Source organism: Lontra canadensis, unplaced genomic scaffold (genome assembly GCF_010015895.1).
Source record: "Lontra canadensis isolate GAN:19392208 unplaced genomic scaffold, GSC_riverotter_1.0 scaffold180, whole genome shotgun sequence".
NCBI lineage: Eukaryota > Metazoa > Chordata > Mammalia > Carnivora > Mustelidae > Lontra > Lontra canadensis.
In genome coordinates this window covers 876,290-897,068 of record NW_022631174.1, presented here as the reverse complement: position 1 = coordinate 897,068, position 20,779 = coordinate 876,290, and the positions used below count along the sequence as shown (strand labels likewise).

Below are 20,779 nucleotides of genomic sequence, written 5' to 3'. Positions count from 1 at the left end.
AATGCAAGATTGGTTCCACAATCGGTGTGATACACCACATCAATAAAAAACATAATGGGTTCCGAAAAAGCATCTGACAAAATTCCAACATTCATTCATGATAATAGCTCTCAGCAAGCTAGGAAGGGAGCTTCATTAAGTTGATAAAAGTTTAAAAGGTGTCTGAGCATAATAATGGTGGAAAACAATGCTTTCCTCCTGAGATCAGAAACCAAAGACGTGGTGTTCAGTCTCAACTACTTACATTTCATGTTTGCAGAAGAGTGCCTTGTCAGTGCAGTAAGGCAAAAAAAGAAGTTAAAGGCATACAGATTGGAAAGGAAGAAATGAAACTGTCTTTACTTGTAGACAACATGGTCATCTATGTAGAAAGCCCAGAGAATCTACAAAAAAGCTACTAGAACTGTGGCTGAATTTAACAGAATCTCTGGATACAGGGTTACTATACAAAGGGTCATTGTATTTCTATAAAGTAGCAATGAATAATTTGAAAATTGAGATATTAAAATGCCACAGAGTAGCATCAAAAAACCCCAGAATACTTAAGGATAAATCTAACAAAATATGTGCAAAATTAGAAATCACTTTTATGTAGTAGTTGAATATATGGTTAAAAAAAAAAATCTTATTTATATTGAGAAGGGTATGTACATTTTCTTTAAAAGAAAGTTTTTTAGGGGTGCCTGGGTGGCTCATTGGGTGAAAGCCTCTGCCTTCGGGGCTCAGATGATGATCCCGGGGGCCTGGGATCAAGCCACGCATCTGGGTCTCTGCTCAGCAGGGAACCTGCTTCTTCCTCTCTCTCTCTCTCTCTCTCTCTCTCTCTCCCTCCCTCCCTCCCTCCCTCCCTCCCTGCCTCCCTCTCTGCCTACTTGTGATCTCTGCCTGTCAAATAAATAAAAGAATAAAAAATTTTAAGAAGTTTTTTAGAAGATAGTTTATTTTTCTTAGTTGAAGTTTTTATGTAGTTGTGATCACATGTAATTTCGTGTTCTTTTTAACTTAACATTATTTCATTACTCACAAGTTCTTTATAATCCCAAGTTTTATATCTACTTAGCCATTCCCCTAATGTTGGATATTTAGATTGTTTCCAAGTTTTCAAAATGCATTTTCTAAGTTTCTTTAAATTGGTTGATATATACCCTCCTACAAGTAAATTTGAACCTACTATGGGAAGAATGGAATCAATCTGATTTTAGAGAATGTAATTGGTGTCGGGTAAAGACTGAACTTCAGACTAGCATTTGACCACCAGAGTGAAAGTTTAGTATGTTCTTGAGGTCTGTTCCTAATATTTATTCTTTTTTAATAAAGATTTTATTTACCTATTTATTTATTTATTTGAAAGAGAGAGAGAGAATGAGAGAGAGCACGATTGAGGGGAAGAGCAGAGGGAGAGAGACAAGCAGACTCCCCAGTGGGGGCTCAATTCCATGACCCTGATATCAGGACCTGAGCCGAAATCAAGAATTGGATGCTTAACCAGCTGAGCCACCCAGGCACCCCTAATATTTATTCTTAATAGATTATTATGTCTGTTATCTTAGGAGAATTATCTTTAGAAAATGTGTTAGTGACTTCCCATTTTTGCATCAGAATGATATATGCTTTTGTTAATCTACTCATGGACAGTAGCCTCTTGTGAAGTCTTTCCTTCCTCTTAGATGTCTGAGCTCTGCTTGTCTATTAGGATTGAGCACTCTTTATTGTGCCCTAATACTCTGCCTATAGATGCCTATCAACTACCCCCAAAACTTTTGTCTTTAAATTTATTTGTTTATGTGTGTGTTGTCTCCTGTCAGACTGGGAAAAGACTTTCTTTTGGTTTCATATACCTACTCACTAGCATAAAGTGTATGGTAGATAATATGGTACTAGAAGTCTGTTTTAATAATTATAACTTCAGTTTTCTCTAGAGAAAAGACCAGTCTGTACTTGAAGATGTGCTGTTTCTAAGTCTCTCATTTACTCGTACTGGTCTGCTGAGTGACTAATGTAAAATGAGAAAAAGGGATGGGTTGATGTTAACTAAGTTTCTGGTCACTTGACAGGTGTGGGATTATGAGACTGGAGATTTTGAGCGAACTCTTAAGGGACATACAGACTCTGTACAGGATATTTCATTTGACCACAGTGGCAAGCTTCTGGCTTCCTGTTCTGCAGATATGACCATTAAACTATGGGATTTTCAGGGCTTTGAATGCATCAGAACCATGCACGGTAAGGGGTAGTGGATAGTATTTTGATATTGATTTGTAATGTGACATTCCAGAGAAAAGAATATTGTTTTCTAATAGCATGCAGGTCCCCTACATTTAAGTCTTAATTGTATCAGTGGAAGAGTGTATGATGTAAATAACCCATGGAGAAGTCACAGTAGTTGAGTTGTTTCAGTTATGAGGTTTTAAGTATCTCCTAGTACTGGTTTATATAAAATACTTAATTCGTTTTCAGGAATATTTTTGGATAAGAAAAACTCCTGGGACCTCTGTCTTCAAGAAAGAAAGAGAATGAAGTTATTGGGGATTTGTTTTGTTTTGTTTTGTTTTTCATTTTTCTCACTTGAGAAACGGAAGTCCAGAGCAAATAAGTATAGTAAAAGCTGGAACCTGGTATTTCTTGCTCACTCTCTAATGTTCCACATACACGATAGTCTCAATGTTAGGTTGTTTTCCTGAGTCTTGTCCTAGAGACTATTCTCTGAGGCCGTTTGGCCTTGTGGAAAGAACATGGGCTTTGGAATCATATATCTGTGTTCAAATTCCTACTTGTTTACTTGTGACATTGAGAAATTTCAACCTCTTTCATCTGCAAGACAGAGATAATAATACCTGTCATAGGATTGTTGTGAGGATAAAATGAAATCCTATCTATGAATCATATTGGTTTAGTACCTGGCACATAGAAGGTGCCCACTAAGGATTTTTGTTTCTTTAAATATGATAAAATTTGAGTATTTGGATTTTGCATAAAGAACACATGCTATGTTGGTAATAAAAGAGTTTTTTTTTTTAATAGATAATTGTGATGTGATTACATAGAGAGTATAATTTGAAAGGTGTTTTTCCCCCAAATTAAGTGGGAAGCTTACCAGTTAAAGGAATTCTTTCATAAAAGAATGGAATCCTTTAGTAAAATCTAGTGTTTATGTTTCTTTGAGTAGTCTGAATCTTGTTGCTATGACTTTTTTTTTTTTTTTTTTTTTTTTTTTTTTTTTTTTTTTTTTGGCTGTGACTTTAATGAAAAAAGAAGGGGAGTGGGAGATACAGGCTTCCAGTTATGGAATGAGGAGTCAAGGGAATAAAATGCACAGCATAAGGAATAGAGTTAATGATATTATACCGGTGTCTGGTGGCAAATGGCAGGTACACTTGGCAGTGAACATAGTAGCATTGTGTATAAACTTGTCAAATCACTGTGTTGTACAACTGAAACTAATGTAACGTGTGTCAACTATACTTACATTTAAAATATTTTTTATAAAGGAGTTTTTTCCAATCATTGTATATTCCTTAAGCTAATGATATTTATGAGGATTCTCTAGAATTTTTTCCACAAAGGATAGCTGATTAGGAATGTGAATAATGCATATAGGATAATGCATTTTTATCCCCAGGGACATCAGCAACAAAAAAGGAAATTTTCAACCACTGTTTTAAATATGGAACCAAATCTCCATTTTTCTTCTTCTTTCTCTTTAGCTTTGTAAGTCTTATTTCTAACATATATCTTAGGATATCAACCATGGAAATTTTTGTGTGTATCTAGTGTTCATATATAAACATATAGCATATTAGTATATTCAAATGCTGATGATACTGATTCCTTGTAGTGTTAAAACAGTTGTACAGGTTGAAATTTAATCATAAATTGAGCTAGCTACTTAATTCATTATGAATTACTTTATTAATTTGCTAATTCCTTGACTTATGTATGTAAATCCAGCTTTCTTATCAAATTTATATAAAGCCCAGTGTATTTAAAGTTGCTGCGGTATTTGAAATCCCACGGTGAAATCTCACGGTAAACTGAGGTTTAATTGCTCTTGGTGATGTATTCTTAATACGTTGCTGTGTTATGTGTTATGTATTTTAGGCCATGACCACAATGTTTCTTCAGTAGCCATCATGCCCAATGGAGATCATATAGTGTCTGCCTCAAGGGATAAAACTATAAAAATGTGGGAAGTGCAAACTGGGTGAGTAGGTTTGGTTGAAAAGGTGTCAGCTGAAGAGATATAAAACAAATAGCCAAAATGTGTTCTGAACCAATTATTTTGACTTTAACCCCAAATGATCATGGTGCTGGTTGTGTTTATATACTTTAATATGAGGTTTTAATCTCTTAAATGTTTCCGAGAAAGGAACAGGAAAATTATAAAAGAAACTTCCATGTCCTTGAGACCCATTTTCTATGCAATGGCTTCTTTCTTTCTTTTTTCTTTTTTTTTTAAGGTTTTATTTATTTATTTGAGAGTGCAGAGTGTGAGAAAACAAGCATGGGGGTGGAGGGGACAGAGCGCAGAAGGAGAGGGAGAAGCAGGCTCCTCACTGAGCAGGTAGCCAGACAAGACACAAGGATCCATCCCAGGACTCTGGGATCATGACGTGAGCCAAAGGCAGACGCTTAACCAGCTGAACCACCCAGCTGCCCTCAGTGGCTTATTTCTCTGTGGTCTTCTTTTAGGTGATTTCTCTGTGGGTTGAAATAAAACATAATAACATTTGTGCAGGTATTCCCTTATTAGGCTGAATTTGGTTGTGCTTAGAATGACACATGATTGTTACCATAAAACCTTAACGTACGGGGCGCCTGGGTGGCTCAGTGGGTTAAAGCCTCTGCCTTCAGCCTAGGTCATGATTCCCAGGGTCCTGAGATCGAGCCCCACATCGGGCTCTCTGCTCAGCAGGGAGCCTTCTTCCCCCTCTCTCTTTGCCTGCCTCTCTGCCTACTTGTGATCTCTGTCAAGTAAATAAATAAAATCTTAAAAAAAAAACAAAAAACCTTAACGTACTACTAGTTTTACCCAGATTAGTAGAGAGTGTCTTTTTCCCAACAAGGCTATAAATTTTTTTGTTAGGTTTATTGTGTGTGTTTTGTTTTAGAAGATTTTATTTTTCTCTGTAATGTGTTGTAGCTTCTTCTATAATGTGTTGATTGATTACCTCCTTGATAATACTCCAGTCAGCACATTTTAATTGATAATTTGATTTTGTGGCCTGTCCCCATCTTTTATTAACCGTGAATGTACATTTATTCTCTTGACTTGCCTGTGGTTACTCTAACTTGGTGCCACCCTCTTCATTCCAGTGCATGGCTAGTTTTATATTGCTTCTGGAAAGTGTCCTAGAAATTGCCATTCATTATGTAAATTATTACTTATTTTGATAGCTACTGTGTGAAGACATTCACGGGACACAGAGAATGGGTACGTATGGTGCGGCCAAATCAGGACGGCACTCTGATAGCCAGCTGTTCCAATGATCAGACGGTGCGCGTATGGGTCGTAGCAACAAAGGAATGCAAGGCTGAGCTTCGAGAACATGAGCATGTGGTAGAATGTATTTCCTGGGCTCCAGAAAGCTCATACTCTTCCATCTCTGAAGCAACAGGATCTGAGGTATGTGATTTATATGTCATTTCATTATTTTATTGCTGATATCAGAATCTTAGATAACTTTTTTGATTCTCAGATACAGGGCAGTTAATGCATTGACAAATCTGCATCCCAGAATTCTGTATCTTGAAAGTCTTTACTCTTTCGGACATGTGGAAGTTACTTATATTTTTAACCAGTGTTAATTGTTGTCAGCTGACCCTTGACTTGTGCTGGGGATGATAGATTCTCCTGTAAAAGTGGTCATTAAATTTATCAGAAATGCCATTGTTAGTATACCAATGCAAAGTAAAACTTACGGGAGAGGTTAAAGTTATCTTTTAGAAGAATAGCCTTTAATGAACATAATTATTTTATTTATAAATTTATGGTGGAATGCAGTTCAGTCCTTAAATACTAATTTTAAAGAATATTTCATATGCAGTCCTCTTGATACTCTTAATCAATAGAAGCACTAACTGAGTCCGGAGTTTTTTTTTTAATCACCTTGTGCTCATCACAAGTGCATTCCTTAATACCCATTACCTATTTCACCTGTCCTCCCACCTTCCTCCCCTCTGGTAACCATCGGTTTGTTCTCTAGAGTTAAGAGTCTGTTTCTTGGTTTGTTGCTTTCTCTCCCCCGCACCGTTGCTTGTTTTGTTTCTTAAATTAAATCATATGGTATTTGTCTTTCTCTGACTTATTTCCTTATAGCGTTCTGACTTACATTCTGACTTATTTCATTATTCTCTCTAGCTCCATCCATATCACTGCAAATGGCAAGATTTCATCCTTTCCCCCCCCCCCCCCATTTTTAGGGATGAATAATATTCCATTGTGTGTGTGTGAGCATTACATCTTTAGCCATTCATCAGTTGATGGACACTTGGGTTGCTTCCGTATCCTGGTTGTTCTAAATAATGCCACTATAAATAAAAGGGTACATGTATCCTTTTGAGTTAGTGGGTTTTTTTAATTCTTGCAATAAATACCCAGTAGTACAATTGCTGGGTCATAGGGTAGTTCTATTTTTAACTTTTTGAGGAAGCTCCATACTGTTTTCCAGAGTGGCTGCACCAGTTTGCCTTCCCACCAACAGTGCAGGAGGGTTCCCCTTTCTCCACATCCTCATGAACACCTGTTGTTTCTTCTATTAATTAATTTTAGCCATTCTGACAGGTGTGAGGCGATATCTCATTGTAGTTTCGATTTGCATTTCCCTCATAATGAGTAATGTTGAGCATCATGTGTTTCCTGGCCATGTGAATGTCTTCTTTGGAAAAATGTCTTTTCATGTTTTCTGCCCATTTTTTAATTGGATTTTTTTTTGGATGTTGAGTTATGGAAGTTCTTTATATATTTTTAATACTATCAGATATGTCATTTACAAATACCTTCTCCCATTCTATAGGGTACCTCTTTGTTTTGATTGTTTTCTTTGCTGTGCAGGAGGTTTTTACTTTGATGTATGTAGTCTCAGTAGTTTATTTTTGCTTTTGTTTCCTTACCTCGGGGAACCTATCTAGAGAAAAGTTGATAGAGCCAATGGCAGAGAAATTACTGCCAGTGCTCTCTTCTAAGATTTTTATGGTTTCAGGTCTCACACTTAGGTCTTTAGTGTAAGTGTGTGTGTGGTGTAAGAAAATAATCCAGTTTCGTGGGACGCCTGGGTGGCTCAGTTGGTTAAGCAGCTGCCTTCGGCTCAGGTTGTGATCCCAGCCTCCTGGGATTGAGTCCCGCATCGGGCTCCTTGTTCACTGGGGAGCCTGCTTCTCTCTCTGCCTCTGCCTGCCATTCTGTCTGCCTGTGCTTGCTCTCTCTCCCTCTCCCTCTGACAAATAAATAAAATCTTAAAAAAAAAATTGTTTAAAAAAATTGTTTAAAGAAAGTAGTCCAGTTTCATTCTTTTGCATGTTGCTGTCCAGTTTGCCCAGCACCATTTGTGGAAAGGACTGTCTTTCCCATTGGATATTCTTCCCTGCTTTATCAAAGATTAATTGACCATATAACTGTGGTTTTATTTCTGGATTTTCTATTCATTTCCATTGATCTATGTGTCTACCTTTGTGTCAGTACTGTACTGTTTGATTACTACAGCTTTGTAATGTAACTTGAAGTCTGGAATTGTGATGCTTCCAGCTTTGCTTTTCTTTTTCAAGATTGCTTTGGCTATTTGGGGTCTATTGTGGTTCCATACAAATTTTAGGATTGTTTGTTCTAGTTCTGTGAAAAATGCTGTTGGTATTTTGATAGGGATTGCATTAAGTGTGTAGATTGCTTTGGGTAGTATAGGCATTTTACCAGTATTTGTTCTTCCAATCTATGAGTGTGGAATGTCTTTCCATTTCTTTGTGTGTTGTCTTCATTTCTTTCATCAGTGTTTTATAGTTTTCAGAGTATAGATCTTCCACTTCTTTGGATAGATTTATTTTTAGGTATCTTACTATTTTTGGTGCCTTTATAAATGGGATTGTTTTCTTAATTTCCCCTTCTGTTGCTTCATTATTGAATGCAACAGCTTTATGTATGTTGGCTTTGTATCCTGAGACTTTACTGATTTGCTTATTAATTCTAGCAATTTTTTGGAGTCTTTTGGGTTTTCTAGTCTGTAGTTTCATTATATTTCTTCATGGTTCTTAATTGGTACTTTCATTATTTCAGTCTTTATGATTAATATCTTAAAAATAAGTTACAGAATATTATTTCTTTGAATAAATTGCAGAGCCAGAATTGACCACGTCTTTTATATAGATACAGCCCTATTGGGGAGTTTTGCTTTTGTTATCAAAAGCACAGTATCCAGTGCTCCTCACAATAAGTGTTCTCCTTAATTCCCATCACCCATCTGGCCCATCCCCCACCTCCCTCTCATCCTTGTTCTCTATCCCTGAGTCACTTATGGCTTGTTTCCCTCTATTGTGGATATTTTTAAATTACGTTCTAATAAATGAAGGAGGAGAATCTTCCTCCTCAGCCCCCATCTCCCCACCTCCCCATCCCCAAAAATTATTTTTACAAAATGAGATTTCTGTAGTAACTTTGTATTTTGTATTGTATTTTGGCTGACTGGTTGCATTTTCAGATTCTTTTTACTGCCCTCTGGTGGTGGCTACTTACCATGTCATAAATTTGATTCTGGCTGGACTGTATAGACTGAATTAAGTAGGTTTAAATTTTTTCTTGATTACAGAAGTCTTGAACAGTAAATTGATCATCCCATTAGTATTATAGAAACTGAATCGTAATCTTAGTAGAGATAATTCTGTTTTCATATTATCTGGGTCTTTCCTGTGTAATAGCCTATGTATGTCAAAAGACCTGTGTATTTCAATACAGAAAAATATGAAGAATAAGTCCTAGAGATCTAAAATACAGCATGGTGACTACAGCTAATAATACTGTGGCATATACTTGAAATTTGCTAAGAGGGTAAATCTTAAGTATTCTCACTTTAAAGAAAAATGTGTTCTCACTGCCTAAAAGGGGGTGGGAATGTTCATACAAGGTGATGGATATATTAATTAACCTGATTATGATGGTCATTTTACAATTTATATATATTTCAGAACATCAGATTGTGTGTAATAAACATACACAATACTTGTCCCCCAAAATTGCATTTTTATAAAAACTGGAAATGTAGATCATTTAAAGTCCTCACTCAACGTCTTACGTGGGAAACTTATTTTTGTATGTTTTCTATAGACTAAAAAAAGTGGCAAGCCTGGGCCATTCTTACTGTCTGGATCCAGAGACAAGACTATTAAGATGTGGGACGTCAGTACTGGCATGTGCCTTATGACCCTAGTAAGTTTGCATAATCTTACTGCTTCTTTTGTATCTTAACTATATTTATATATTTTCGGTTAGATGCCTTGTGATATCTTATTAAATAATCTGAATTATTACAAGCTTTAAAAGAACTTCCTTATAAACACTATTTTTCTTTTTTTTATTTTAAAGATTTTATTCATTTATTTGACAGACAGAAGTCACAAGTAGGCAGAGAAGTAGGCAGAGAGAGAGAGAGAGGAGGAAGCAGGTTCTCTGCTGAGCAGAGAGCCCGACGTGGGGCTCGATCCCAGGACCCTGGGATCATGACCTGAGCCAAAGGCAGAGGCTTAACCCACTGAGCCACCCAGATGCCCCAAACACTATTTTTCTTAAACTTTTGTAATTCTATTGTTACAGTGATAGGAAAATTATTCCTGTAAAATGTCATGTTTATATTAAGGAATCTACAAAGCCAATTAATGCCAAGAGGGAGAGCCTAGCTCACTGTATCTTTAAAATTATATTTTTCCTATAGGAGATTATAATACACTCTTATTTTTTTGAGAGAGAGAGCAAGCATAATTTGGAGGAGGAGGGGGGGGGAGGGAGGGAGAAGTAGACTCCCTGCTGAGCAGGGAGCCTTAACATGGGGCTGGATCCTAGGACCCCAAGATCATGACCTGAGCTGAAGGCAGGCACTTAACCATGGTATCCCTAGATTCATTCATTTTTTAAAAAAAAAACTGTTTCTATATTTCATGGTATTTAATTTTAATATGAATCCACTTAACTATTATCTGTTTGTTCACATGGTCCAATTTATTTGGTTTATTTTACCTTTTTTTTTTTTAAGATTTTATTTATTTGTTTGACAGATCACAAGTAGGCAGGCAGGCAGAGAGAGGAGGAAGCAGGCTCCCTGCTGAGCAGAGAGCCCGATGCGGGGCTCGATCCCGGGTCCTGGGATTTTGACCTGAGATGAAGGCAGAGGCTTTACCCACTGAGCCACCCAGGCGCCCCTATTTTACCATTCTGATGTTACTGTTGTTACCTAGCTTTATGACTTGGAAATGCTTTTTAGGAGCACCTAGAATTTGGTATTAGGATACATAAATGAGGACACCTGGGTGGCTCAGTCGGTTTAGTGTCTACCTCCTGCTCATGTCATGATGCCAGAGTCCTGGGATTGAGTCCCATAGTGGATTCCCTGCTTAGTGGGGAGTCTGCCTCTCTCTCTCACTCTACCCCTTCCCCTTGCTCATGCTCTCTCTCTCAAATAAATACAATCTTTTTTTAAAAAGTATATATAAATGATGTAAGCATTGTGAAGATTCTTCTTTGCCTAAGGAGGTTCTAAGGGAATCTATAGGCATTAATTCAGTAGCAGCTTTTGTAATTGGGCATCCATGTTTGTTTTAGAGATTTCTTCAGGTGCTAACCATATGTTGAAATGATTGTCTCTCTGTAGGATACAATAGACACTTTGGAATTATCATCAAGAATTGATCAGAGGGGCACTTGGATGGCTTAGTTGGTTAAGTGTCTGACTCTTGATCTCAGCTCAGGTCTTGATTTCCCAGTTGTGAGTTCAAGCCCCACAGTGGGCTCCAAAAAAAAAAAAAAAAGGTTAGAAAGTTAAACTCTCCTGTAGTAGTATTCTGAGCTCAGATATGCTATATCACTATTTAAAAAGCTCACCTGCATTTAAAATCAGAATGTGTGTATGGGACACCTTACTGGCTCAGTCAGTGGAATGTGGGGATTCTTGATCTCAGGGTTGTGAATTTGGGCCCCATATCAGATATAAAGATTGCTTGAAAAGAAAATCTTTTTAAAAAGAAAGAAAAAGGGGCTCCTGGGTGGCTCCGTGTGTTAAGCCTCTGCCTTCGGCTCAGGTCATGATCCCAGGGTCCTGGGATCAAGCCCTACATCGGGCCTTCTCCTTGGCAGGGAGCCTGCTTCCCCTGCTCCCTGCCTGTGTCTATCTCTACTTATGATCTCTCTCTCTCTCTGTCAAATAAATAAATCTTTAAGAAGGAAAAAAAAAAAGCATGTGCTGTGCTCTCCTGTAATAACAGGTCACCTTAATTTCCCCAAAGGTTTCTGGCTTCTATTTTTTCAGCTGAAGGAGGATACTTTTTTTTTTTTTAAGATTTTATTTATTTATTTGACACAGATCACAAGTAAGCAGAGGCAGGCAGGGGTGGGGTGGGGTAGGGAAGCATGCCCCCTGCTGAGAAGAGAGCCCGATGGGGGACTCAATCCCAGGACCCTGAGATGACCTGAGCTGAAGGCAGAGGCTTAACCCACTGAGCCACCCAGGCGTCCCTGAAGGAGGGTACTTCTTACTGCTTTATTTTGGTGTAGCCACGGAAATGTGATTCTAACTTTTGTTGAGGTTTCTATGTCTAGTGATTGGTGACTTTTATAGGTCACATTAATAGAAAAAAGGTATTTTTTTAAAGATTTTATTTATTTGAGAGAGGGAGTACACACATGAGCCAGGGGTGGGAGGGCAAATGGGGAGGGATAAGCACATTCCCCCTCAGCAGGGAGCCCAATTCAGGGCTTGATCCCAGGACCCTGAGATCATGACCTGAGCCAAAGGCACCTGCTTAACCAACTGAGCCACCCAGGCACCCCTAGAACAAAGGGTATATCACCTTGCTCATCTTTTTTTTTATTTTGTTAACTCCCCTTTTTTTTGGTTCTTTTACAAAAGCAATATGGTTATTTATGTTGTAGAAAGATTAGAAATATACAGAAAAGCTAAAAAAAGAAAATAAGTATCTCCCTTATATCACTTATAATACCTATGAAGTGTATTTTCTAGTCTAGGGCTGTCCAGTAAAACTTTCTGTGATGATGTTCTGTATCTCTAATACCCAGATTTGTGGCTACCGGCCACATGCAGCTATTGAGCTCTTGAAATGTGGCTAGTGAGATGGAAGGACTGAATTGCTGATAGTGTTAATGTTCATTAGTTTATTTTTTTTTTTTTAAGGTTTCATTTATTTGACAGGGAGAGAAAAGAACACAAGTAGGCAGAGCTTCTGAGCGAAGAGTCTAATGTGGGGCTCGATCCCAGGACCTTGGGATCATGACCTGAGCTGAGGGCAGATGGATAACCCACTGAGCCACCCAGGCACCCTGGTGGTAGTTAGTTTATATTTGAAAAGCTACATGTGACTAAATGGCTACCCTGTTGGACTGTGCGGTTCTAAGCTGTTTTCTTTAATTCCTGTGTAGATGAAGATGGTGGAGATTTTATATGTAAAATTGATAATCATATTGTACATATTTGTGGCAAACCTTCAACTTAGGAGGCATGTGACTCTGCTCATGTTGTTAGATATTTTATCACTGATTACATACAGTGCTTTGATGAACATCTTTGTTGAATAAATCTCTGGGCCATTCTTAATTATTTCTTAGAGTAAATAGCAAGAACTGGAACTCCTGGGGTAGGAGATGTAGGTAGATGAATGGATGAATGGATATGCAGTAAATACCTGTGTATCCTTCACCTAGAGTCACCAGTTGCCAACGTTTTCCTTTCTGTGTTTGTGTGTGTGTGTGTACATTTTGCTGAACAATTTGAGAGTTACTTGTAGATTCCATGACAGTTGTATCTCCTAAAAATAAAGGTATTCGGTATAACCACAATAACATGATCATACTCAAGAAACTTAACATTGGGGCGCCTGGCTAACTCAGTCCGTAGAGCATCTGATTCTTGATCTCAGGGTCGTGAGTTCAAGCCCTACATTGGGTGTAGAGATTCCTTTAAAAAAAATGATTTAAAAAAAGGGGGGGGGCGCCTGGGTGGCTCAGTGGGTTAAGCCTCTGCCTTCGGCTCAGGTCATGATCCCAGGGTCCTGGCATCGAGCCCCGCATCAGGCTCCAGAGAGCCTGCTTCCCCTTCTCTGTCTACCTGCCTCTCTTCCTACTTGGGATCTTTCTATCTGTCAAATAAATAAATAAAATCCTTTAAAAAAAAAAAAAAGATTTGACATCATTCACTTTCTCCAGTCATCCCAGTGGCTCTTTTTTGGCATTGACATTTTTTATTGTGCTTTGAGTAATGACTTACTATTTTTCTAGATGCTATTTAAATACTTTATCCCTTTATTAAATACCTTTTTGTTTTTAAGGTGGGTCATGATAACTGGGTACGTGGAGTTCTGTTCCATTCTGGGGGGAAGTTTATTTTGAGTTGTGCTGATGACAAGACCCTACGTGTGTGGGATTACAAGAACAAGCGATGCATGAAGACCCTCAATGCGCATGAACACTTTGTTACCTCCTTGGGTATGTATGAGTAATGAGGTTTCTAAGCAATTAGATTTTGGAGTGCCAGATGTAAACAGTTTTATGTAATCATGTGGAATTTTCCAGGTAAGAAATGACTGTGCTTTCAGGACAGACTAGAGAAGACAGTTTAAAAACTTTGTGGATTCCTACCATTTGTTTTAAATTCTCCTTTCCTTAACTCTCTCTCTCCATCATCAGCCTTATAATAAAAAAAATTACTTTCTCCATGCACAACATTGGTTTTGGAAACTAGGATTGTGAAGAGGATGCTTACTAACCACTCTGATGGGTAATTTTCCTCCCCTACTAGTTTGTAAGTTTCTCAAAGTAAATTTTACTCCGCCTTTTTTCCTCTGACAGGTGTATACTACCATGTACTGGGAACTCAGAATCGTATTTATGTTTAATAAATATCCTCAGTGTTATCTGGATCTGAATCTAGAATTTAAAATAGTGAATACAGTGAAATAAAATATACCTAGGGTTTGATGGATCTAATGATAAAAATAAAGCTAATGCCCACCTCGTAGGATTGTTACAAGAATTAAATATGAATATAAAGCATTAATACCAAGCTTTAGTACTAATAGGGAACATAGTAAGTTAATAGATACATTGAGGGTGCCCTTATTATTGTCAGATTTGAGTGTTTATTCAGCTTTAGTTGGGAGGGGGGGGTAAATGGGGGAGGTATTTTTATCAAAGTATTAACATAGGACTTAATCATTACATCTCAGCTTCCCTAAACCAGGGGTGGGTGTGTGGGTGTATATAGGGAAAAAAAAATGAGTATCCCTGGCACTTGGACTTGCTTATTTTGTGACTTGTTGAAAATTTTATCTAGATTTAAAATAAGCTTTTTCTTTTTCTTTCAGATTTCCATAAGACGGCACCATACGTGGTTACTGGCAGTGTAGATCAAACAGTAAAGGTGTGGGAGTGCCGTTGATTGAGTCTCATTTGGCCCCTCTTCCCATTTTCCTCTGGATGCACTCTGATGATACCATGGTTACCCCATTGAGCTCTGTTTAAATAAATATTGTCCTTTCATGTAAATTATTCTGGATGTAGATTGAGCTTATTAAATGTTACACACAAAGTATTCATGCATGGTGAATCCAAATTGTATACTGTAAATTTACATACGTTGTCTAGAAGTACCATAGGGTTTAAAAACCTGGGCTGGCATTGGTCACACCAGGCCTAAGAAGGCAGAAGTTGAATAAATTGAACTAGGGCACTAAACTGAATAGTTGACAGTGTCATTTTATGTTGGATTATTAATTCCTGTTTTTCTTTCTGCTATCTGTTGGTGCCTGACTTGATGGCCTCATTTGGGGAAAAGTGGTGATTATTAGGGCTTTTTCTGAAATGTGTATCTATGTAACATCACTTAAGTGTGCTTAATAAATCTTCTTTAAGGATGTTAGATGATAAGGCTACAATTCAAAATTTTCTGAACCATCTATGTAATTAATGGGGATTACACATTGAAAATTTTTCATGACACATTTGCCAAATGAATAGGATACATATGTTTTGGCAGCCTATGAAGCAGAGGCTAGTGGTATATTTATGTAAGAAGATGACTGTAAATCTCAAATAAGAAAAATCTCAGCAGCTAATAGCAAATCATTTATTTCATTTGGGTCTTAATGCTTTGTAAACAGGTTAACAAAACACTGTAATACTCTAAGCTTCTATTTTTCACACTAGACACACTTCTAGTTGTATTCTCCATACTATTAGACTGTATAGTGATGTGACTTCCAAGTAGAATTTAATCTTCCCATTGAGTGTGTCATGGTACAAATCACTATTTGTTTTGATGTTTTTTAGGGATGTGCAATGTGCATTACATAATGACAAATATTGAAAAGGTTATGTTTGCCCATTTTAAAGAAGTGGGAGAAATACAGCAGTTTGTTTTTTCAACATGAATCTGTTATTGATTTGAACTGTATTTAACTTACAAGCTAAAAAAAAGACAGGGTTTAATGGAGCATGCATAAAAATGTACTGTGTTTTCACCTTTTGTTTATATATAAACGTTTATATGGGCCTATCTGTAAGTGGATAAGTCTGTATATGTATATCACACACATACAACCTCCATGTCTTTGGGTCCTGGGTTTTTGAAGAAGTGCTAAAACATACAAGTAGAATAAATTTTGCTGTGGAATACCATGCTTTAGAACAAGCCCTTTTTGATCCTAATGCTTCTGAAAACTAGGTCTGACTCTGTGGGAATTTTTCCCAGTTAAGAGGAAAATCACACACGCGCACACACACCCCAGAGTTTGGCTGTTCAGCATTTTACACATCCTGATATATTGTATATTGTGATCCAAAGTTACTACAAGTAAGTCTAAGAGAATTTTTATCCATGACTTTGGAAACAATATTTCATTGCAGATTATTAAATAAATAATTCCATTGCTTAGCTAACCAACAGCCTTTTTTTTTTTTAAGGTCCTTTGAAAAGTTAACAGAACAAAGAAATAACAAAGACAGTTTAACAAAGAAACTTACTCTGAATTGCATTTTATTCATTTGCATAATATGTGATTTTTTTTTAGATGTCCCTTTTAGTATTTAATGGAAATTTGGTTCCTGAAAAAGACAAAGGGTTAGAGTTAGTGTCCTCTAGGTACACAAACACAGAGACTAGGCCTTATGTTTACTAGAAGCAGCTTTATGTCTAACTTGTGTCTTTTTGTTTGTTTGCTTTGTGTTTAATAATTCCTGAGCGACATCTCTGGAAGGAAAAGTGTTCTGAGAACTAATGGCTATTTTTGAAGACAAAAATTACAACTTAAGCTAATTCCTTAAATTCAGTAGAATAACTTTCAGGACAATATTGCCTCACAGCTCTTCTCATGTTCAGAAGTCTTTTTTTTTTTTTTTCCCCCTTTAGCTGTTCTGACTGGAGTTTTCTACAAAAGCTATGGAAAATATCTTTGTTCTCGTTTGCTGCTATTTCCTGTCCTATTTTAAGAAATATAAAAACATAGAAATGGTGCATCTTAACATTTGTTTGTACATGTATAAATGTCTTGTATTTTAATTCATTTTTAGCATGTAGCAACATGAATTGTTTAAGGGTAAGCCACAACATCTAGAAATCACTCATAGATATGAACAATAAAGGGAAAAAATGGTACCGATTTAGGAGGAAACAAAGCTGCTGTCCGCTGGGTCCCCCCCCCCCTGCAGCATACAGTGACTTTTGTTGACAAAGGAGGAGAAACAATATTACTCTGTAAACAAAGTTATCCTTACTTGGGAGATTGCCACAGCCTGCTGCTTAGTTGAGCTACCAGACATCCTCCATTTAAGAAGCAGCAAACACTGAATCTCAGGGATGGTCCTCAACTGGATCCAAATGTAACGAGCCCTGTTTGAATAATGAAGGGGGTGGGGAAGAGCGATCCATCCACAGTCCGGAATCAGAGGTGTGCGGTTTCCTGCACTGTTGTTTGACACTGCCCTGTTGATGCCCTTTCTTCCTGTTGCCTCCGTTTTCTCTGTCTGCTGTCTAACCCTGTGCCTTGCCTGGGATAAGTACAATGATGAGGTTACTGGTTTGGATTGTAAGTGGAGGAATTTATGAATTGGTTTAGAGGTTCACTGCTGCTTTGTCACTTTCTCAATCAAATTGGCCACTTATTTAAGAAATAAAAAGCTGGTAGAATTGCATCCTCAGATGATTATTTGACTTTGTGTGTGTGAAAACAGACATTCCAGTGCCACCCTTAATGTGCCCAAGAAGTCCTAGCTGCACTCTAGAAAGTGCAAGCCACGGAAGCTGTGGTGTAGACATTGCCCGGAGAATAGTTGCTTTTTGACTTGGCATCTTGCACTTTAGGAGATTAAGACCGTCCTGTTTTGTCTATGTGTGGTGTGACCAATGGTGTGCCCTTGCGCACTGCTCTAAAAATCACTAGTGTTAGCAAGTCGTCCAGGCTGTGGAGCGCTCGCTGTCGTCTTTGGAAGCTTTGGCTCTAGATCACCAAGCGCAGTCTCCTTACTGTCAGTGCCCTGCTCTCCTGTTTGCCTCTTCCTGTTTCTCTGTGAACTTCCAGGTAAAATCACTCACTAAATAGTTTTCTTTTAAATTTATTTGAAGAAAAACTATTTAAAATTAAAGGATATTTTGTTGACATTGGTGGCTTGATAATCCTTAAGCAACTGAAATTAAAATTGTTGAAGGAAAAGGCACTTAAAATGGCTACTCTTTCTGTCCAGCTGTATATAAGTCCAATGTGTTAATTAATCTAGATGATGCAAAGAAGAATCTCCCAGTAGAGAAGCGACATGTACAAAATCAGTGAAAAAGGTTTTGGGTTTTGTTTTTTTGTTTTTTGTTTTTTTCAGTAGGGTGGGGGGAGGGCAAGCTGGATTTACAAGTCACAACTGGACTGAACTGGCCTTTTTATCTTTCCACTATATCATGTAAGTAGCTGCTTTCTTGTCCTGCCTATCCTTCAGGCATCCTAAAGCTCACTGAAGATGATAGAAACAAACACAAATCTTCGGGTTAGAAGTTGATCCTAACGCTGACATGAAGGCAAGCGTTGATTTCATATGAATGTTGCAGAGGTGGTGGTGATTGGAGAAAACAGTTCCCAGATTGTAAGAGTTAACTGAAGATATTGACACAATTTAAAAAAAATCAGTAAAGGAATGTATATAATATTGCTCTTGTGTTTTACAGTAAGATTTGTTGCTCTCAGACTGTGTAAAACAAAATTTATTCATGTTTTCTGCATATTAAAAAATCCTATTGTACCAATTGGTAAACTATTAAATGCCTATAAAACTAGATGTGATTTATTTTTATTTTTTGGTGTCCTGGAGCAGAGATTTAAAGCCTTTAAATTGATTCCTAATAGGAGATGGGACTGTGTTCAACACCAGTCATAGAGTAAGCTGCAGATTGGTAGCAGGGCCTCAATGGAAGGCTTTTCTCCAGAGCAGTGCGGGCACTGCCTTTGCTCTCTCTGTCCTTCACCTTATTAGGAGGTCAGTAACTAGGCTGCAGGGGCTCTTGCTATGGTGCTGGGCGCTGGGTGGGCTTGCCCAAACCAGACTTGTATAAAGCACCACCCTCCCTCCAGCAGCCTGTTCTGACAGTGACCAGCTCATTGGCCCAGGCACCGGAGAGCTGATGCCAGGAATGACCTATTGTAAATGCTCTTGTGTCCCCACACACCCCAACAAAGACTCCCTCTTGTAATGGTCAGGGTCCAGAGAGAAGGATCATGCCCCCTTTGTTCTATTAATGAATGAGACTCTCGTTCTGTCCAGTGGTCTTGGATTCTTGAGGATTCTTTTTTTTTTTTTTTTTTTTAAGATTTATTTATTTATTTATTTGACAGAGATCACAAGTAGGCAGAGAGGCAGGCAGAGAGCGCGCCAGGGGATGGGCGGGGGGGGGGGGGGAGCAGGCTCCCCACTGAGTGGAGAGCAGGAAGAGGGTTTCCATCCCAAGACTCTTGAGACCATGACCTGAGCCGAAGACAGAGGCTTAAACCACTGAGCTACCCAGCTGGCCCGGATTATTGAGGATTCTTAATATTGCTTTCAATTTTGGTTGAAATGTACCAAAATCTTCCACTCTTGCCCCAGAAGCCACATGGCTTTCCCTCTGCTTTGCACATGTTGGCTATGTCCTACCTCCCATCCCTACTACTGCTCAGCCAGCGCCTGTAGTGTCCAGAGCACCCAGCAAGTCTCCAGCCTTTTTCATGTATTAAAGACAAAGCTGAATGATACAGCGCTTTACTTACAGCCCAGTTGTCTTCCTGCCTTCCCCATCCCAAAACAGGAATCCTCAGAACACCAAAATAATTTGCATGAAATTCTAGTCATCTGAGTTTTGCAGCTTTTCCATTTCCCTGCAGGGCTCCTCTTTTCCCCTAGCTTGAGACGCAGCTGGTGAGCCTGACCACTTTCCTTAGCAGTAGAGAGTTCTAGCTTTGGCATCACCATCCTGAAATGCAGTTCGCTATTCAGAATGCACTCCCTGGTATATCCCTTCAAGCTTTTTTCCAACGTTCATTGGGTGTCCCTAACATTGGACGAGGGATAGGAAAATGGAAGACTTGGTAGGGAAACGGTAGATGTGGCAGCTCTGTCCCTGTTTGGGCTTTGGTAAAACTTGACTTGCATCAGAGAGGTCTACCAGAATTCTGTAGGTAAGTGATTCCCAGGGGTGTGTGGGTGGCTCAGTGAGTTGAGCCTCTGCCTTTGGCTGGCTTGGGTCATGATCTCAGGGTCCTGGGATCAAGACCTGCATTGGGCTCTCTGCTCAGCGGAGAGCCTGCTTCCCAACTAACTCTCTGCCTGCCTCTCTACCTACTTGTGATCTCTGTCAGATAAAATCTTCCAAAAAGAAGGAAAAAAAGTTATTCCCAGCAGGCCAGCAGCAGCAGCACTTGGGAACTCAGAAATGCAAGCTCTTGAGCTCAGACCTACTGTTTCTAAAACATCTATGAAAAAATCAATTTTAACAAGCCATCCAGATGATTCTAGTGAAGGCTCAAGCTTAAAAACCACTGATCCTGGGGAAAAAAAATATATGTTTATAAAAAAAAAATTTAAAAAAAAAATTAAAAAAAAAAAAACAAAAAAAACACTGATCCTAATTAATTCAACTAGCTTCTCATTGAAGAAGACATGTGGACAGAAGTCACTGGTCCCAGGGCCCCAGAGCCAGGGTTTGAGCTCAGATCAGTCCTCTTTACCACCGTCACTTTGGTATATAGAACCTGTGTGAATATTCTGTATGGTCATCATACCCACTTGATCACCAGCCCTCTTAGTAAAAGTGGAGGGTGCTTGACTCAGAGGAGAATGTGGTTCTTGATCTCAGGGTTGTGAGTTCAAGCCCCATGGTGGGTGTAGTTTGCTTAAGATTTTTTAAAATAAAAATGGAGGTGGAGGGACTAGGGGAGAGAAAATACCTAACACTTTGAAGGCTTTTTAGGTGCCCACATCTGTATTCTCCACACACATTTATCCTCAACAGTCCTTGCTGGTGGATGTTAGTACATTTTTATGGATGAGAACACAGGCTCACGAGGT

At 38.4% G+C, this 20,779-nt stretch overlaps 1 protein-coding gene across 1 annotated transcript in view; it reads left to right on the top strand.

The window, feature by feature from the left end:
• The window catches only part of PAFAH1B1 (platelet activating factor acetylhydrolase 1b regulatory subunit 1), a 91,351-nt gene extending 72,836 nt beyond the window's left edge, over positions 1-18,515 (top strand). Inside the window, exons 6-11 of the mRNA XM_032846725.1 lie at positions 2,055-2,223; positions 4,099-4,201; positions 5,395-5,623; positions 9,308-9,409; positions 13,531-13,687; positions 14,566-18,515. Coding sequence (XP_032702616.1) covers positions 2,055-2,223; positions 4,099-4,201; positions 5,395-5,623; positions 9,308-9,409; positions 13,531-13,687; positions 14,566-14,639 — 834 coding nt within the window. The 3' untranslated portion in view covers positions 14,640-18,515. The remainder of the gene's footprint in view (positions 1-2,054; positions 2,224-4,098; positions 4,202-5,394; positions 5,624-9,307; positions 9,410-13,530; positions 13,688-14,565) is intronic.
• Positions 18,516-20,779: the final 2,264 nt, after the last annotated feature.